Below are 19498 nucleotides of genomic sequence, written 5' to 3'. Positions count from 1 at the left end.
GCAGTAACTTGATCTGGTGGCAGCATAAACTGAACTTGGAGTTACAGGAGGAATATTCTGAGTGGTCCAGACTCATGTTGATTGTGCGTGTAAGCTGTAGACTATGCACACAGGGATTTCTATTTCTTGAGGTTATAGAGAGCTAGACAACTTAAGTGTCTATCCCTGCTCTGACAGAAAGCTGCAGTTTTGATAATTAGCTGTGGCTATAATGGTTTTTGAATGTAATAATATCTTTGCAGGATGGTGGGGAAATGTATTTTGATTGGTGAGGCTTGGTTTGGTTGGTTGGTTGGTTGGTTGCTTGGCTGATAGCTGTCTGGAAAGTCAGCTTTGGATCCTTGAAGACCTAGTGTAAGTAGAAGTAACTCTGAATGTGGGAGGAGGGAAGGGTGCAGCGAGGGTTGATGGTGGTACTGAGCTGTGTTAGAGAGCCATACCTTTAATCTCAAGTTCCATGGCACTTCAGAGTTCATACTCTCTCTCTCTCTCTCTTAGTGATTATATAAACCCCGGAGAATGGGACTTGAGATTAAAGGTATGGCTCTCACAAATGCTGTGGAATATCATTTCATTGATTAACATGATATCCAAGGAGCCCAGCTCCTGTCAACTAATCTTTTCTCAGTTGTCACTGTAGTTTTGTGGAATTCAGTTGGAACAACAGTTGTACCTTATGTGTTTATTTTTGTTTCCTATTCTTTTGCATAATTATCATGCTATAGCTATCTTTTTAAGATAATTTCATCTTGTTAAGTTTATTAATGATAATTTTAAGTTCTTTTATCTTATTTTTATTTTTCAGTCAATAGTTAACTTCTTAATGATACTTTCAACCTGCTCTGCAGAAGCAGTTTAGAAATATACCAAAACAATTATCAATCTAAATTATCAGTTTCTCTCTGAATTCTGAAGAGAATGAATACCAATTTTCAAAAGCCACAGGATAGCATGCTTATTTGATCACAGCTGTGTTTCTTTTCTTGTGAAAGATTCCTTTAAACAATAACTTACAACTGTCATTTAGCATTCAACTGTGTTTTTCTTCAGCACTTCAAGAGTGCTAGATAATCATAATATCACTGTAATTTTACTATTATGCAAACAACTGATCTAAAGAATTATTAATAAAGGCCAAAAGATATATGGAAGCTGCTCAGCTATTGCTGCATTAATAAAAGTAACACACACACACAGGGCCTATATTTATTCTTCTCATACTTCCCATAGCAAAAACGTGCTAATACAACTGACCTTTAAATTTTTCCATATTGTTAACCCTGAATACTAACGGAAACAACTTATTCCAGTGGATGAAACATGTTGTCCATAGATAAACTTCCAATTTGTTTTCTAAGTGTCTAAATGTGGTTAGCTTTTTTTGTACAAGCTGACTGATTTAACTTAATTCAACACAACTTAAAATTACTAATGATAAGCACAGGAACTTTTCCAGTCATTATCTATAGTTAGTTATTTTGAAAGGAAATAAGGATGTTATGTGGATTCTAGAATTGCTCTTGACAGTTCTTCCTGTATACTTACGAGGTCTGTCCGGAAAGTATCCAGTCAAGTAACATACAAAAAAAAAAAAACTTGCCTACGACAATGGTACCTTAGTCCCCTTCAAAGTACTCAAAGTGTGTGGGATCCCAAGGGGATCTCACACACTTATCCCAGCATTGCTTCCACTTTTCAAAACAATCTGCAAAGTCCTTTTTTGGGATCGCCATCAGCTGCCTCATTGCGTTCTCCTTAATCTCGTCTTTTCTTTTCTTCTGTCCCCTCTTTCAACAGCAATTTCAGCTTTGGGAAAAGCCAGAAGTCACAGGGAGCCAAATCTGGAATAATCTGGGTCATTATTAGTGGTTTCAAGCAAGTCCTGTGCAATTTCGGCACAAAATTCCTTGTGACAGGAGCCAGGGAACAAAGTTGGGGGCACATGTTTCATGCCAAGATCCTCTGTCAAAATCTTTGAAACAATAGTCCGTGGAATCCCCACAACTTCTTCTAATTCTCTCACTGTCAATCGCCGATTTTCGTTGATTGCAGCCACATGCATTCAACATTTTCGGGTGTTCTGCTTGTTGAAGGCCTTCCAGAATGCGGATAGTTTTCAACGGATTCCCACTCATCTTCGAAGCGTTAGTACCACATTTTTATTTGGGCTTCACTCATTGAATCATCCCCGAAAGTCTTCTCATTCGCTGATCTACTCACTCGGTAATTGTGAATGCGACGGTCACACAGTACACAAGCTCCCTCAATGGCATCTCATTGCCGACTGACTGTTCAGGCATGCACAGTAAGGTCTCCTATGAAGAGCTGCCAAGTTACATCAAGGCCATGCAACTGGTTCTCAAATATTCAAAATGGCTGGATACTTTCCGGACAGACCTCGTATTTAAGCAGAACATTAAAACAGTAGCATTTCTCAACTGAACATTTATTAATCTGAAAGCCCCTATATACCTTCTAGCTACTACAGTCTCATATTACTTTAGTGTGTAGAGTACTTAGCAAGCTAATTTTAAATAAATAAATAAATAAAAAAAACTTATTAAATCCATCAAAACAGGTTGTCTGGTAAAGGTTTGATATGCTTCAATATGGATATCCTTCATGATAACATGTCCTCAACATTTAGATTTATGGCTGTAAACAGAATATGCCTACAAGAGCCAGAATGAAAATCATGACAAGATCCAATCAACCTAATGAGATTACAATCAATTGTTTCTAAAATGGATTTCCAAAGGTTACTAAGATTGCAAAGAGTATAATTGTGAAATGGCCTTCTGCACTTACAGGTTAACTGTGGTTTGAGTGAATAAACAATTTTTCAAAGAGCAAAGTCATAAATTTTTGTAACAGAATCGAAGAGGGAAATATATATAGGTAAATATATGCAGATAAATAATTCTGCAGTAACAATCTTTATCTTTTTTGAATTAACAGGAGAGTTTAATATAAGTCTCTCATTAAACTGGTGATGTAGAACCAGTCTTGTTTAAAAATAAATAAATAAATAAAAATGTATAATAAAATGAAAAAAATAAATAAAATGTTTCCATGTGAGGGGGTATGTCATCATGATATGATGACATACCCCCTCACATGGAAACAAGTTGGCAAACATGAAACAAAATTTCTTGCCAGTTGGTTGATGCATCTGCTACAGAAATTAGACTAATTTTTATAGCAAATGCATCAAATTTCTGACATTTATTAATTTAACTTTCTTTAATTTGGGTTTTTATTGAATAAAAAAATGACAAGCCACGTTTTGAGAAATATAGTTAAATAAGAACATACTTAATCAGTGACAACAGTTCATAACAAGAAAAACAGCCATTTATGATTGGAATATACTGATCCATAAAGTTCACTACTGAACCCAAAAATTCAAATTACTCATAAAAGTTCAAGTGTTCATTCAAAGTTAATAGTAGAAAGGGGCAACAACGTTAAAATAAACCACAATTTAAGATAAAGGTGCTGTTTTCATACAACACAAATAATCTAGACCAATGCTGCTCAAAGTGTGGTCCACAGGCTGGTGCTGGTCTGAAAACTGTTTGTTACCGGTCCGAGACGAATTGGAAATTCGTCGGGAATGTTAACCAGTATGCAACAATTCTTCCATTACTGGTCCAGGCGATTTGTAGTTTACAAAAGTATCGGTCTGCGACAGATTGGAAATAAAAGGAACTGATCCTTCACCACAGATAGTTTGAGAAGCACTGATCTAGACAACATATGAATGTATGTGCAATAAAATTTATAAGGAGAGCAAACATTTGAGAAAATTAACAAAATTTTTAATATATGTGTTATCAGTTGATAATAACAGGTGATTTGAAATGTATGTCCAGTAAAATTAGGAATTTAGTAGTTTTAGGGGAAGAAATTTGGTAAATTTATGTAAAGGAAATTTATAAACTATAAGCAAGAAGGAAATTAAAGAAGTAACAATACATAGTGAGCAATTTAAAGGTAATTTTATTACTTGGACAATAATTGAAACCTTTTAGCAGTGCATGACATAGAGATGAAACGAGTAACATTCACGGCAGATCAATTACATCACACAAGAACTGCACATTTAAACTAGCATTTCTCTCAGCTGTTGTCAAAAGACTAATGTTGTGACATAAAAGTGAACAGAGAACAAAACTACTAAATGCTAGACAAAATAATAAAAAAAAATTCTGAAAACTGACTTCTGAAAGTAAATGTTTTTGTGATACCAACAATTTTCAAATAAAGTAGTTTCGAAAATTAAAATGTTTATTTTTTAATTAGAAAAGTGACATGACTTACTCATATTTTGGAATGAAACATTCCTTTCCATTTTGAAAGATGTGTTCTAAAATTTTTTGTGTATTCACTTCAATGTCTCTACTTAAATAAACAGATATCCTTTGACTTGAATTAAATCTCTCACTGTTGAGTAACTGGAAAAATAATATTGTTATATATCACATAAAGGAAGTGCAGGTATACATAAGCCTGTACATTTATTATTAGTACAGAATTCCATATTTGAACAAGTTAGTTTCAAATATAGGAGATTTTGAATAACACTAAATAAATAAAATACATAATTATAATAACATTACCTTCTAGTGCTATATACACTGAGCAGCCAGCTGATTATGCACACTGACCTAATAGTGAATAGCACTTCACAGGTTGAAGCAATCGGATGTCAACCCATAAACACGAAAACACTCTCACACCACATTTCCAACCCTAGCTTGCAGTGCTGTCATGTCCACTGGATAAAATGGAACCAAGAACTGGAGAGCAAGTGAACTACGAGACTTTTTCCCACTCTTCAGATGTCCAGTTTTGGTTTCGCATAGCTACTAGTTTTCTGTTGACAAGAATGGAGAGGCCATTTGCTGCCATACCCTAATATCTGTAACAGAATCCAATGACTTGTACATTCTGATACATTCCTTTGGACACCATTGTCATTTAAACAATTGTGCCTGTCTGTTAGACTGACAGATTCCTTTCACCCTCTGTCAGTCTCTCACATCAACATGCTGTTTCTAGCTACAGTACTGTTGTTGGCTGGAGCCGCAACATTCTCAGTATAGTAACAGAAGCATGTGATGCAAGAAAGCAAGCGTATGAGCTTATGTAGCATCAGCCAAAAAAAAAAAAAAAAAAAAATTCACACAACCATTCCCTCTAGAAGTTTGTCCAGTTCCTCCTTGAATTTATTTACGCTATCAACTTCCACGACATATGGAAGTTTGAATTAATCACCCGTTGGCTAAAGGCAAATTTCCGCACATCTATTCTGTAACTGTCTTTCCACAATTTTAATTTATGCTCCCTTAGATTCATAATCTGAGCAAGCGGAAGAATCCTGTCAGACTTCAGTGTGCTCAACCCATTCGAAGCCTCAAGCACCTCACAGGTGCCTAGTCTCCAGCTGCTGCAATTTGCAGAACTTAAGCCTCTCTTGGTAAGAGGACCCCTTCGTTCTCTTTACCAATCTTGTTACCCTTCAATGTACATGCTCAAGCAAATCTACATCCTTCTTAAAATGAGGCCTCCAGACCAGTACTCAAGGTTTGGTCTGACCATCGCCTTATACAAAGGAATATTCACTTTTCCCTGCTAGCAAAATTCCTATATATCATTGACAAAATCCCATGACCTGCTCTGGCAGCCTGTCTGCATTGCTCAGAAAACTTCATATCCGACTGCACAATTACTCCCAGGTCTTTTTCATTTTCTACCACCCTAAGTGTAGTACCACACAGTTGGTCTGGGATTACTTCTACTCATATGCATTACTTTGCATTTGTCAATGTTAAACTTCAGATGACACTTCTCAGCCCATCTTCCAAAATTTTCTAGATCCTGTTGCAGTAGCACGCTGTCATTAACAACCCTGCCAACCTTTGTATCATCTGCAAACTTCGACACTAAGTCTGATATATATACCTTCATCGATATCATTGATAAATATACAAAACAACAGTGGGCCCAACACCAAACCATGTGGGACTCCACTAATAACACTAGTCCACGAAGAGCAGAGTCCATTGATTACCACTCTGTCTTCTCCCACTCAGCCATTCTTTTATCCATTGTAGCAACTTACCCCTAATGCCATTCTGCTCCAATTTGTACAGTAGTCTTCCATGCGCAACTGTGTCAAAAGCTTTCCTGAAATCTAAGTATATGATATAAAACTATTTTTTGCATCCAGTTTCTTTGTAACCACATCATAGTATCCACTCAAATTTGTCAAACAAGACTTTTCCTTAACAAACCCATGCTGTGTCTGAATTATTGTTGCAGTCTTGTCTTGATGATCCTGCAATGCAACTTTGACTCCATTATTTTACCCGGAATAGAAGTTAAACTAACTGATCTGTAATTACTTGTGTCACCCGTTGATTCACCTTTATGAATTGGGGATACATTTGCACATCTCCAGTCCGTGGGGCTGAATCCAAGGATGCTCTCATAATTATGGTTAAGGGTTTGCTTAGTTTCTTTTCCGCCTCCTTTAATATAACTGGATAGATCTCATCCACCCCAGGAGCCTTTCTTATGATTAACTTCAACAATTTCTCCTCCACTTTGCTCTCAGTTATTACAAAATCATTAAGCACCCTGTTACAGTTTGATAAACTTCTGGCATTTTCCTCCCTTAACTCCTCATGTGTGAATGTAGATGCAATATACTCATTCAGTTTGTTAGCTATTTGAGCAGAATCATCAGCAGTCGAATCAATATCAAGTGGATCAATCTGATTCATCCCCTTCCTTTTAGAGTTTATATAAGTAAAGATGTCCTTGCTGTTTTGCTTAGCATACTTTGTCAAAGATTTCTCTTAATCTGCCTCGCTTGCTTAATCTCCTTTGTGACTTGATTACAGACTAGTTTATATCTGCCACAGGCTTCTGTGTCGCCCGCCTGATAATTTATATGCATCGTATGCATTTTTCTTCTCTGCCACAAGTCTCATTAGTTCATTAGTTCAATGTATACTCCAGATACTTTTGTGCATGAATACCCCAGCAGAGCCCCAATCTAAGGCATCTAAATCTAAATAAAATCTAAGGCATCTAAATCTAAATAAAATCTAAGGCATCTAAATCTAAATAAAATCTAAGGCATCTAAAAATATAAATAAAATCTAATGCAGTTCATCCAGTTGACATGGGTGGCCAATATAAGGTTGAGTCAGTCTGGTGCGACATGAGCCAGCGTTTCCCAAACTGTGTTCCACGAAAAATAGTAATTAATAATTAAAAAAAAAAAATAAAAAAATAAATGAAATAAATAAATTTTGCATATTTGTAGCATCGTTATAATTTGTAACAATTTTTTTGAGTTATTAACGTACTGGCATAGATTAATAATCAAATAGACTGCGGAACACTTTATTTTGGCAGGCTTTTGCATAGAGGTAATGACATCTACGAAAAAGTAGGAATGTAGTGATCTAGTATGCCATTCATATGCCATTTAGCCTGGAGTACATGGGTTGAAGAAGAGGGGGAAAGTGAACCGATATCATAATTAAGCTCACTTCCTTGTATAAATTTTTTTTTGATAATTATCAGTATTTCCAAATATTATTAAAATAAATGACCATGGATTTGTGGTTGAAAAAAGGAACTTTAAAACAAGAAGCAAGTACTTCTAGTATTGCAACTGTGGCCGATGAAAACAAACACAATATAGTGACACTTCAAAGTGAGGATGAACAATCGCAGTCTTTTGTTCCCCAAAAATCAGAAGTGAAAAAACAGGAACCAACTAATAAAAGACCAAAACGAAATGATGACAGTTATTTGAATTTCGGCCTTACATGTGTTGGAAATAAAGATGCTCTTGATGTACAGTGTGTCGTATGTAATAAAATATTAGCAAACAGTTCATTGGCTCCCACTAAATTTGTGTTTCGTAAGTGTTCCATAAATATATTGTGAGATAAAAAAGTGTTCCTTGACTAAAAAAGTTTGAGTAATGCTGACATAAGCACTGGGAAAGCAAAAATGAGTGGAATGTGCTATAGGACTAATGACTCTGGTGAGTACAATGAACAGCTGTACAGAAAATCAGAATGTCTTATAATGAGGAATTTTAACTTTACAGATATTGACTGAAACTTGTGGGGGTTGTTCATTCACTCTTTAGCAAAACTTTTGTGGATTTAGTTGACTTTTCTATAGCAGCATATTCAAGAGGCAACTAGGGCAAATAATACTCTTTATCTGACTATCAGCAGTGATTATTCATGCATTAAGAATCTGCAGATAAAAGATCCACTGGTGACAGTGATCACAGTGTATTGATTTCAGTTCCAGTCAATGACGGAACTACCATCGACAGTAAAGGGAGGGGTTTTTGCTTTCGTAACAATGACTACATTAGTCTCAGATAGTTTTTAAATTCTATACAGTGGGACCAACTGATGATATCACCTGAACAGATGAAACTCATGACACAGAACAGTGCATGGGATGCAATGCATATAAATTATCAGTCAACACAGAAGCTTATGGTAGACAAACTAGTCTGAAATCAAGTCACAAAGGAGGTTAGGCAAGCAAAGGCAGATTATGAGAAATCTCTGGCAAATGATGCAAAGAAACACAGCAAAGACTTCTTTACTTATGTAAACACTAGAATGAAGGGGATGAATCAAATTGGTCCATTCGATAACAATGGTTTCATTGTTGATGATCCCGCTCAGATTGCTGACAAACAATGAGTATTTTGCATCTACATTCACATATGGAGAAATCTTTAGGGAAGGGATGACAGAAGTTTATCAAACTGTAACAAGAGCTAAATGATTTTGTAATAACTGACATAAAAGTGGGAGAGCAATTGTTGAAGTTAAACACAAGGAAGGCACCTGGGGTAGATAGGATCTATCCAATTATATTAAGAAGAGCAGCAGCAAAAGAAGTAAGCAAACTCTTAGCCATAATTATGACACTATCCTTGGCTTCAGGGAGGTCCCCACACACTGTATGTGTCCGAATGTATCCCCAATTCACAAAATATGGTTAAAAGGTGACACAAGGAATTATAGACCTGTTAGTTTAACTTCTGTTATGGGGAAAATAATAGTAATTAGCAGAGCTGGAACTAGGCAATCCTATGCCTGGGGCAAAAGTGTTATAAGTATGCCACCATTATATGTAGGTAGTCAATCTTCCAGTAGCTTAGCTAGGGTTGTCAATGCCTGGGGGCAACACATCTTCCTGGCACCGTTGATTGTGTTAGATAATTCCTTCAGTTTGCACCCCCCCAGAAGCTTGGCGCTGGGGAAAATTCCCTCTGCACCCCACTTGCTACAGCTTTGCAATCTTTATGAATTTATAAAAATTACTATTGCAACCTATGATTTGCATATATTTATTAATAGAATAATTTAAATAATACAATAAATATAACAAAACGATGAATATATCAAAGAAAAAGAAACATACAAATATTCGTTTATATCTACAAAGAATTTAATTCTATATAAATTATTAATTTTCTAATTAAAAGAAATTAGAAAACCAGATAGTTTGTTTATATACCTAGAAACAAAATATTCCAAAATATAGTACTTTTAATATTATAACATAAACTAAAAATATGCAATGAAGGTGTATTATTTTAATTGAATTTTTCTCACTTTGAAGGACTTTTCATAAGCTACTGTTACAGGCAGGGTAAGAAAAATTCATAGCGCTATTTCTATATGTAGATAAGATTCTATTAGATAATACTCATGAACGAATTGGAGAAGCTGTAAAGGGGTTATAGATTTTATGTCCTGCAAAATTGATAACACATGATTTTTCAAATATCTGTTGATATTTCAACAGATATCTGAAAAATTTTGTTTATCCTCCAGTGCTAACCACTGGAGGACAAACAAAAAAACTCAGGTGTGACGTCACAGAACGGGCCATACTTTGTTGAACTTTGTAATTGGAGTTTGTTATTTTCAGAAATTGTAAAACTGTTCCTTCCTGATATTTTTTTTCTGTAAGTGATTATAAATCCCGAATTTATAATTTTTTTCACTCTCACAAAAATTTCTGGAATCATTAGTAGCATGTACAAAGATAACGCAGTATTTCTTTTAATAAAATTTTTACTTTTATTATAAACAAAGAACACAAGTTGACCAGAAGCTATTAACCATGTTGGGAAAACGCCTTAATCTTTTGACTGGCTATAGAAAACAGTTGACTAGCATGACTTCTCAGTATGTGAGATAGATGGCGGGATATGTTTTACGTTCCACTTACATTGCGGAACGATAATCCCTTTAATTCTTAATTTGCACTTTCTAACTGCTTAAATTGCCTAAAGGCCAGAGGTAGAAACAAAGCATACAAAGTTAAGTCTCCCGTAATCTGTTTGTTATATGGAAATTTTCTTCATTCTACAGAAACCTTTAAATGTAATTACCAAAAGGAATTCAAAATATTAGCTATAATGGAGTTTGTTAAACACAGGTCTGACAGTAATTAAATCAAAAATAAGCAATTTTAAAATACATAACTGGTCGAATAGGCCCTTAAAGCCGCCCCACTCTAGTTTTGGCTCTGGTCATTGGTAAAAGAAGCAATGCAGGATCACTTAGACAAGGCTGCAATTATACTTCAGACAGAGCATGGGTTTGCTACAGGAAAATCATTTTGACAAATTTGATTGGATACTATGATGTGGTCACAATGAAACTGGATGCAAAAAATAATTTTGGTATCATATACTTGGATTTCAGGAAAGCTTTTGATACTGTTGCACATGACAGAGTGCTGTACAAATTGGAGCAATGTGTGCTATGGATAAAGGTATGACTGAGTGGGAGAAGACAGAGTGAATGAATGGACATTGCTCTTTGCAGACTAATGTTATTAGTGGAGTTCCCCAGGGTTTCGGTGTAATGGCCATTGTTGTTTTCAATATTTATCAATGATACTAATGAAAGCATATCAGGGTTAATGTTGAAGGTTTGCAGATGATAAAAAGGTTGACAGGGTTGTTAATGACAGTATGTTACTGCAACAGGATGGATCTAGAAAAGTTGGGCAGATGGGTTGAGAAATGGCAAGTGAAATTTAGCATTGCCAAATGCAAAGTACTGCACATGGGTAGCAGTAATCTCAGAGAAACATACTAACTGTGTGGTACTACAATCAGGGCAGTGGGAAACGAAAAAGACCTAGGGGTAGTTCTGCAGTCAGATATGAAGTTCTCTGAGAAATGCAGACTAGCTGTACAACTGCTGCTCCATGAGTTGCACAGGACAGCTCATGGAATTTTGTCAATGATATACAGGAATTTTGCTAGCAAGGATAAGGAGATCCTTATCCCATTGTATAAGGCAATGGTCAGGAGACACATTGAATATTGCATACAGGTCTGGAGGCTTCATCTTAGGAAGGATGTATAGCTGAGGGAACAGGTACAGAGAAGGGCAATGAGATTGATGAACAGAACAGTGTACTGCAAATTTCAGCATCTGGAGACTTGGCACCTGTGAAATGATCTGATTGAAGTGTTTAAGGCTTTGAATGGATTGAGAAAGCTCAATGCTAATTGAGCTTGCTCAATCATCCCTTTATCAATAGCAGCACCTTGTCCATGCCACACATGAGTGGGGTCTGACCAAGAGGAAGAATCCTCTTGGTAAGACCACACAAACAAAGAAGTAAAAATTCAAATTGAGGTAGGATGGTTGCAGAATAGCATTAGTATCAGCATTAGTAGAAACATATGATGCAAGAAAGTAGGCTTACATCACATCAGCCAAAAAAAAAAAAAAAAAAAATTTTAACTGTCAACTTCCACAACGATAAATGGAAGTTTATTCCAGTAATCAATCACCCGCTGGCTAAAGGCAAATTTCTCCACATCTATTCTACAATTGTCTTTTCTTTCCTCATTTTAAATTTATGCCCCCTGTGATGCAAAATCTGAGCAAGACGAATAATGCCATCAACACTGAGCTTGCTCAAGCCATTCAAGGCCTTATACACCTCAATCAGATCACCTCACAGTAGATGTGCAGATGTTTGCCTTTAGCAGGCAGGTGGTTGATTGTTGGAACAAACTTTCACCTGTTGTTGTGGAAGTTGATTGTTTAAATCAATTCAAAGAACTAGATTGGAGTGAATGAATAGATGAAATGGGAGGTGTCATTTTTTTTTTTCTGGCTGATGCTGTACAAGCTTGTTTTCTTCTATCATTTGCCACTGCTAAAGCTAAAACAAAACTTTATAGAGAATTTGGCATAAAAATTAGTTATACAAAAACAAAAGTTGCGAGAAACAAGGAAAATGTTGTGTAAACTAAAATTAATAAAAAAATTGGTACACGTTAGTAATTTTGTGTATCTAGGAACAGCCTTTAATGAAAATGGACATGGAAATAGACAATAAAATAATTATAGGAAGCCAATTAAAAAAATTCAAATGTTTTTAACCTTCTTTAACCTATGGAGCTGAGAGCTCCTAGGTTATTAAACATAGGATTTGATAAAAAATAAGAATTAATAAATGGAAATAAATTAAGAAATAAAAAAAAAGAAAAAAAAATGGAAATAATAGATGGAAGTAAGAACGGATTATAAAAGAAATAAAAAATTTTTAAATTTTTGGGTGAAAAATATCCAATCGAAGGTAAGTGAATGGAAACAGACCCACAGGCAGACGAAGAGGAAGACAAACTGATGGTGTTAATTTAAGCAAACATTAGAAAAAAGGCTTACAGTGACTAGAGCTAGCAGGAAACAGGACAGCATGAGGATAATTGCAAAAGGATGGCTAATAGCCCAGGATAATTTGTACTATCATAGAGTCAGATGATGGAATATTGTTATATTTCAGTTTAGACTTGGCATCTCAATAATGTAAAAATTAACAATATGCAATATAAAAAATAAATAAAAAACAATTACCAACTTTAGCAACTACAGCTTCTGACTGATGTTCCTTTTCTTCACAGGATAATGCAAAAAGTTTTTTCTTTAACTCAGAACGAAGTGCCTTTTTTGCTGCATGCAGAATACTTTTGGAACCCATTACATTAGCTTAAAGCACCTCTGTTCAAAAATAGATGAATTTTGACGGCATCTATTCAGAAATGAAGTTTAATATTTTAGAATGTAAAATATGGAATAGAACAATAATGCTAACAGTTTGTTAAATTACATAGAATTGCTTGACTATTTGTAAGAAAATCACATTACACTGCATATGAATTAACTGGACTTTATATTGCAGGTTACAATTATCTGAAAAATAAATTGCCTGCAATCATGTCCACTGTTAGTAATAGCAAAATATTTTAGAATGTTAAACATTTTGCGATTCCTATTATTACTTATATCTCATGCCCTGAAAAGTACTAAAATAGAATTGAAGTCTTATTCCATTATTTCTCTGTAATAATTAAAAGTGTGTTAGGCTAGTGTTTGACTCTCATTTGAAGTTCAAGTTAATCCTATCAGATACTTAAAAAAAAAGAATTCTTGAAAGTCTCTTGATCAGGGCAACATGCATAGATTAGTTGTAGGGTTCACATTTTTTGGAGCCCCCCCACACTCATAAACATTAAGTCTAATCTAATGGTAACCAGGTTGGCAATTTTTCTGACACAATAGCTAGTGTCAATATAACAATGCATATCAGCAAAAAAATAAAATAATAAATAAATAAAAAATGAAATTTCCTCCTAACTTAGGTACTGAACCAGCTGATCTATGACTTTCCATACAACCATGAAAATTTCACTCTCAATCAATCATTTTACTCTCTCCTCTCAGAGCCTTACAGACCTCAATAGGATCCCCTCTAAGGTGCCAATACTCCATATATTCAATATCTTTCTTCAATCACACCAGGCATGTCAGCTTTTGAACTCTTAAGAGCTGAATATCTTTTTTTACATTCAATTTCCATATTTCGGCATTGGGCCTTACCATAAACTCATATCATAACCTCCTAAGCTCTCCTCAACTGTTTCAAATCAATTCTTCTAATGGGTAAGTTATTTTTGGTGATGTCACCAACTGATGATGTCACCAACAGCAAATTCTAAATGGGAAGTAATCTTGGAAGCTACTAGGCTTTTCGTTCCAACTAAGAAATGCTGTTCAAGGTTTAGGCTTAAATGGATGTCAGATGAACTAATAAGATTCATGGTAGAGAAGAAAAATGCATGAGATGCATACAAATTATCAAACAACATGGAAGCCTATGGCAGACATAAGCTAGTCCATAATCAAGTCACAAAGGAGATTAGGCAAGCGAAGGCAGATTACGAGAAATCTTTGGAAAAGGATGCAAAGCCTTCTTTACTTACATAAACTCTAGAAAGAAAGAGAAGAATCAGATTGGCCCACTTGATATTGATAGTTCAACTACTCTTGAACGCGTATTATGCATCTACATTTAGACACGAGTAATTTTTAGGGAACTGAAGAGCACAAGCTTATTAAACTCTCAACAGGGAGCTAAATGATTTTGCAATAACTGAGAGCAAAGTGGAGGGGAAATTGTTGAAGTTAAAGATAAAAAGGCAACTGGGGTCGATAGGATCTATCCAGTTATATTAAAAGAGATGGCAATGGAAGTAAGCAAACCCTTAGCCATAATTATGAGAGCATCCTTGGACTCAGGGGAAGTCCCCGTGGACTGTAAACGTGCAAATGTATCCCCCATTCACAAAGGGGATCAAAGGGTGACACAAGTAATTACAGACTTGTTACTTTAACATCTGTTCCGGGGAAAATAATGGAATCACTGGTTAAAAAAACATTGCAGGATCATCTAGACAAGACTGCAGTAATAGTTAAGACACAGCATGGGTTTGTTAAAGGGAGGTCTTGTGATGTTGTGGCCACAAAGGAACTGGATGCAAAAAATAATTTTGATATATGTTAAGATTTCAGGAAAGCATTTGATATTGTTGCACATGGAAGAACTACTGTAAAAATTGGAGCAGTATGGCATTAGGTTGAGTGGGAGAAGACAGACAGTGGCAATCAATGGACACTGCCCTTCGGGGATTAATATTATTAGTAGTCCTCCAGGTTTTAGTATTGGGCCCATTGTTGTTTTATATATTTATCAATGATATTGATGAAGGTATGTAGTAGCAGTAGTAGTGGCATGTGATGCAAGAAAGCAAGTGTATGAGCTTATGCAGCATCAGCCAAAAAAAAAAAAAAAAATCACACCATTTCCTCCAAGCCGACCGGGCTAGCCCGGTGGGTAAAGTGCCTGCCTGGCAACCCAAAGGTCGCGGGTTCGAATCCCGTCTCGGGCTTGGATCAGAGTAAATGCAAAAACTTTGGGAAGTGCATTATGGCCACAGAAGCCGATGCGCCAACAACTAACAAAAAAAAAAAAAAAAAATTTCCTCCAAATGCCTGTCCAGTTCCTCCTTAAATTTATTCAACCTATCAACTTCCACAATGACAGATGGAAGTTTGTTCCAGCAATTAACCACCCGCTGGCTAAAGGCAAATTTCCGCACATTTATTCTACATCTGTCCTTTCTTAATTTGAATTTATGCCCCCTTAGGTTCGTAATCTGAACAAGTGGAAGGATCCCATCAGAATTCAGCGTGCTCAACCCATTCAAGGCCATGTGAGGCTTAATGTCCAAGTTTGCAGATGATACAAAGGTTGACAGGGTTGTTAAAGACAGCAAGCGACTGCAACAGGATCTAGAAAAGTTGGGAAGATGGGCTGGGAAGTGGCAACGGAAATTTAACATTGACCAATGCAAAGTATTGCATATGGTTAGCAGTAACTCCAGAGTAGTAGAGAATGAAAAAGACCTGGGGGTAATTGTGCAGTCACATGCGAAGTTCTCTGAGCAATGCAGCCAGGCTTTCAGGCCAGCTCATATAAGGCAATGGTCAGGCCACACCTTGATACTGAATACAGGTCTGGAACCCCCATTTTAGGAAGAATGTAGAGCTGATGGAATGAGTACAGAAAGGACAATGAGATTGATGAGGGGAACAAAGGGGTGCTCTTACCAAGAGAGGGTTCAGTTTTGCAAATTGCAGCATCTGGAGACTAGGCACCTGCAAGGTGATCTGATTGAAGTGTTTAAGGCTTTGATTGGTATGAGCAAGCTCAATACTGATGGGATTTTTCCTCTTGTTCAGATTACACATTGAGGGGGCATAAACTGAAACTGAGAAAAGACAGCTTCAGAAGAGATGTATGGAAATTTGCCTTTGGCCAGCAAGTGGTTGATTGCTGGAAAAAACTTCCATCTGTCATTGTAGAAGTTGATGGCTTAAATGAATTCAAAGAAGACAAACTTTTGGAGGGAATGATAGGTGAAATGGGAAATGGTTTTATTTTTTATTGGTGCTGTATAAGCTTGCTTTCTTGCATCATATGCCACTACTAATACCAATGCTAAATCATAACTGAACCATTCCCTTTCTGAAATGCATCTTGAATTTCACGACAACTTTATGGTTCAATCTTGTAGTCTGGAAAATGGTATTCAAAAAAAAAAAAAAAAAAAAGATGCTATTTTCCACACAGCACAAATCTGTAGGCCATAAGATCTATAGTTGAGAAACGGCTTTTATCTATCTACATTATGAACAATGTGTTTCAAAACACTGGTTGCCAAAATGGTTATTGCTAATTTTAAATGCAAAAAACAAATTAAAAAAAAAAAAAAGAAATAAAAGAGTTTTAGGATTAAACTCTGCATTTAGTTTGGATAATAAATGTCCGTTATTGTATATTGTTTATTATGTTGCACATCAGCATTATGCATTAGTAGAGGTATACGATGCACGAAAGCAAGCCCATTCGCCCAACTTATCTAGATCCATCATCAGCCAAAAAAAAAAAAAAAAAAAAAAAACTCCCATTTCACCCCTCCATTCGTTCCAAATGTTTCTCCAACTCAGCCTTACAAATTTATTTATGCTGTCAACTTCCACAACAAAAGATGGAAGTCTGTTCTACCAATCAACTACCCGCTGGCTAAAGGCAAACTTCTGTACATACATTCATTCTACAACTGTCATTCCTCAATTTGAATCCATGACCGCTCAGGTTATTAATTTTAGCAAGAGGAAGAATCCCATCAGCATTCAACTTGCTCAACCTATTCAAGGCTTTATGCACCTGAATCAGATCACCTCGCAGGTGCCTACTCTCCAAGCTCTGCAATTTGCAGCCTTTCTTGGTAAGAGTATCCCCTTGTTCCCCTCACCAATCTTGTTGCCCTTCTTTGTACTCGTTCTGGCAACTCTACATCCTTCCTAAGTGAGGCTTCCAGACCTGTACACAGTACTCTAGGTGTGGCCTGACCATTGCCTTGTACAACGGGATAATCACCTCCCTGTCATTGCTAGAAAAATTCCTATATATCATTGACAAGACTCCATGGCCTGCCCTGGCAGCCCATTTGCACTGCTCAGCAAACTTCATATTTGACTGCACAATTACCCCCAGGTCTTTTTCACTTTCCACTTCCCTGAGTAGTACCATATAGTCGGTATGTTTCTCTTGGGTTAATTGCTACACATATGCAGTACTTCACATTTGTCAATGTTAAACTTCAATTGCCACTTCTCAGCCCATTCGCCCAACTTATCTAGATCCAGTTGGAGTAGCATACTGGAGTAGTAAACAGGTTGTGTTTACTGTTGCTCACAACCCTGCCAAACTTTGTATCATCTGCAAACTTGGCCATTAAACCTGATATACCTTCGATATCACTGATGAATACACAAAGCAACAATGGGCCCAGCACCGAACACTGGGGAACTCCACTAATAACATTTTTCCATGGAGAGCAGTGTCCACTGATTACCACTCTCTGTCGTCTTCCACTCAACCATCCCTTTATCCATTGTAGCAACTTACCCTTAATGCCATGCATCTCCAATTTGTATAACAGTCTTCCATGTGCAACAGTATCAAAAGCTTTCCTGAAATCCAAATATATGATATCAAAATTATTTTTGACATTCAGTTCCTTTGTGACCACATCATAGTATCCAATCAAATTGGTCAGACAAGACCTCCCTTTAATAAACCCATGCTGTGTTTTAACTATTACTGCAGTCTTGTCTAGATGATCCTGCAATGCTTCTTTAACCAGTGACTCCATTATTTTCCCCAGAACACAAGTTAAACCAACAGGTCTATAGTTACTTGTCACCTTTTGAACCCCCATTGTGAATTGGTGATACATCTGCACACCTCCAGTCCCTGGGGACCTCCCCTGAATCAAAGGAAGCTCTCATAATTATGGTTAAGGGTTTGCTTACTTCCTTTGCTGCCTCCTTTAACATAATTGGATAGATCCCATCCACTCCAGGTGCCTTCCTTATGTTTAACTTAAACAATTCTCCTCCACTTTGCTCTCAGTTATTACAAAATCACTTAGTTCCCTGTTAGAGTTTGATAAACTTCTGGCATTCCCCTCATTGAATAACTCCTCATGTGTAAATATAAATGCAAAATACTCATTCAGTTTATCAGCTACCTGAGCATGATCATCAATAGTCAATCCATCTATGGTAAGTGGTCCAAGCTGATTCATACCTTTCCCTCTAGAGTTTACATAAGTAAAGAACTCTTTGCTGTTTTTCTTTGCATTCTTTGCCAAAGATTTCTTGTAATCTGCCTTCGCCTGCCTAACCTCCTTTGCGACTTGATTACAGACAAGCTTATATCTGCCATAGGCTTCCTTGTCACTTGATAATTTATATACATCCCATACATTTTTCTTCTCTGCCAAGAGCCTCATTAATACATCTGACATCTATTTAGGCCTGAACCTTGAACAGTATTTCTTAGTTGGAATGAAAAGCCTAGTAGCCTTCAAGGACTTAATCTTGGGGTCATCCAATAAATCCAAAAATGTCTTGCTAGTGTGCGAGTGACCAACCCACAAGTTCCAGTCAATATCTGGAAAGTTAAAATCCCCCATTATAAGACATTCTGATTTACTGGCCCACTATATTTTTCTGCACTACTGCTCATTATACTCATCAGATTCATTAGGCCTATAACACACACCTACTCTCATTTTTCCTTTCCCAGTACTTATGTTACACAAAACAGACTCAAAATATGTTTATATATTACTTAATAAGCAAGCTTAAAAACAAGAAAAAGTTCATACTTACTGATTTTAAGTAGTGCAATAGAAATTAAAATTTCCTACTATCCATCGATGGACATATTGCAAGGGAATAGAAGTAAATGGGATACATGAAAAAAATTACATTGTGTGCATTCCTCTTCCGTATCGAACACCAATGCATTTTCTTATGCACTACATCTAAATTACGATGAACACTTAGAACAGGAAATAAAGTTCAAAATACTCGAAAACAACCACATCGTAATATGTGGTTGTTTATATCACGATCACATTTCACTTTCACAATCATGTACTGTATCACGGAGTATCTCACTTCTCTGGGCTGTATCATGTGAA

The 19498-nt window shown here is 36.3% G+C and overlaps 1 protein-coding gene across 1 annotated transcript in view; it reads right to left on the bottom strand.

The window, feature by feature from the left end:
- LOC150091581 (5-formyltetrahydrofolate cyclo-ligase-like) overlaps nt 1–19498 on the bottom strand; it is a 41414-nt gene extending 21916 nt beyond the window's left edge. Inside the window, exons 1-3 of the mRNA XM_090384651.1 lie at nt 19185–19498; nt 12961–13131; nt 4324–4457 (exon numbers count right to left, since the gene is read on the bottom strand). Coding sequence (XP_090240777.1) covers nt 4324–4457; nt 12961–13080 — 254 coding nt within the window. The 5' untranslated portion in view covers nt 13081–13131; nt 19185–19498. The remainder of the gene's footprint in view (nt 1–4323; nt 4458–12960; nt 13132–19184) is intronic.

The sequence above is a fragment of the Mastigoproctus giganteus genome, chromosome 1 (genome assembly GCF_048544385.1).
Source record: "Mastigoproctus giganteus isolate SK-2022 chromosome 1, ASM4854438v1, whole genome shotgun sequence".
Lineage (NCBI taxonomy): Eukaryota > Metazoa > Arthropoda > Arachnida > Uropygi > Thelyphonidae > Mastigoproctus > Mastigoproctus giganteus.
This window is presented reverse-complemented; position numbering and strand designations above follow the sequence as displayed.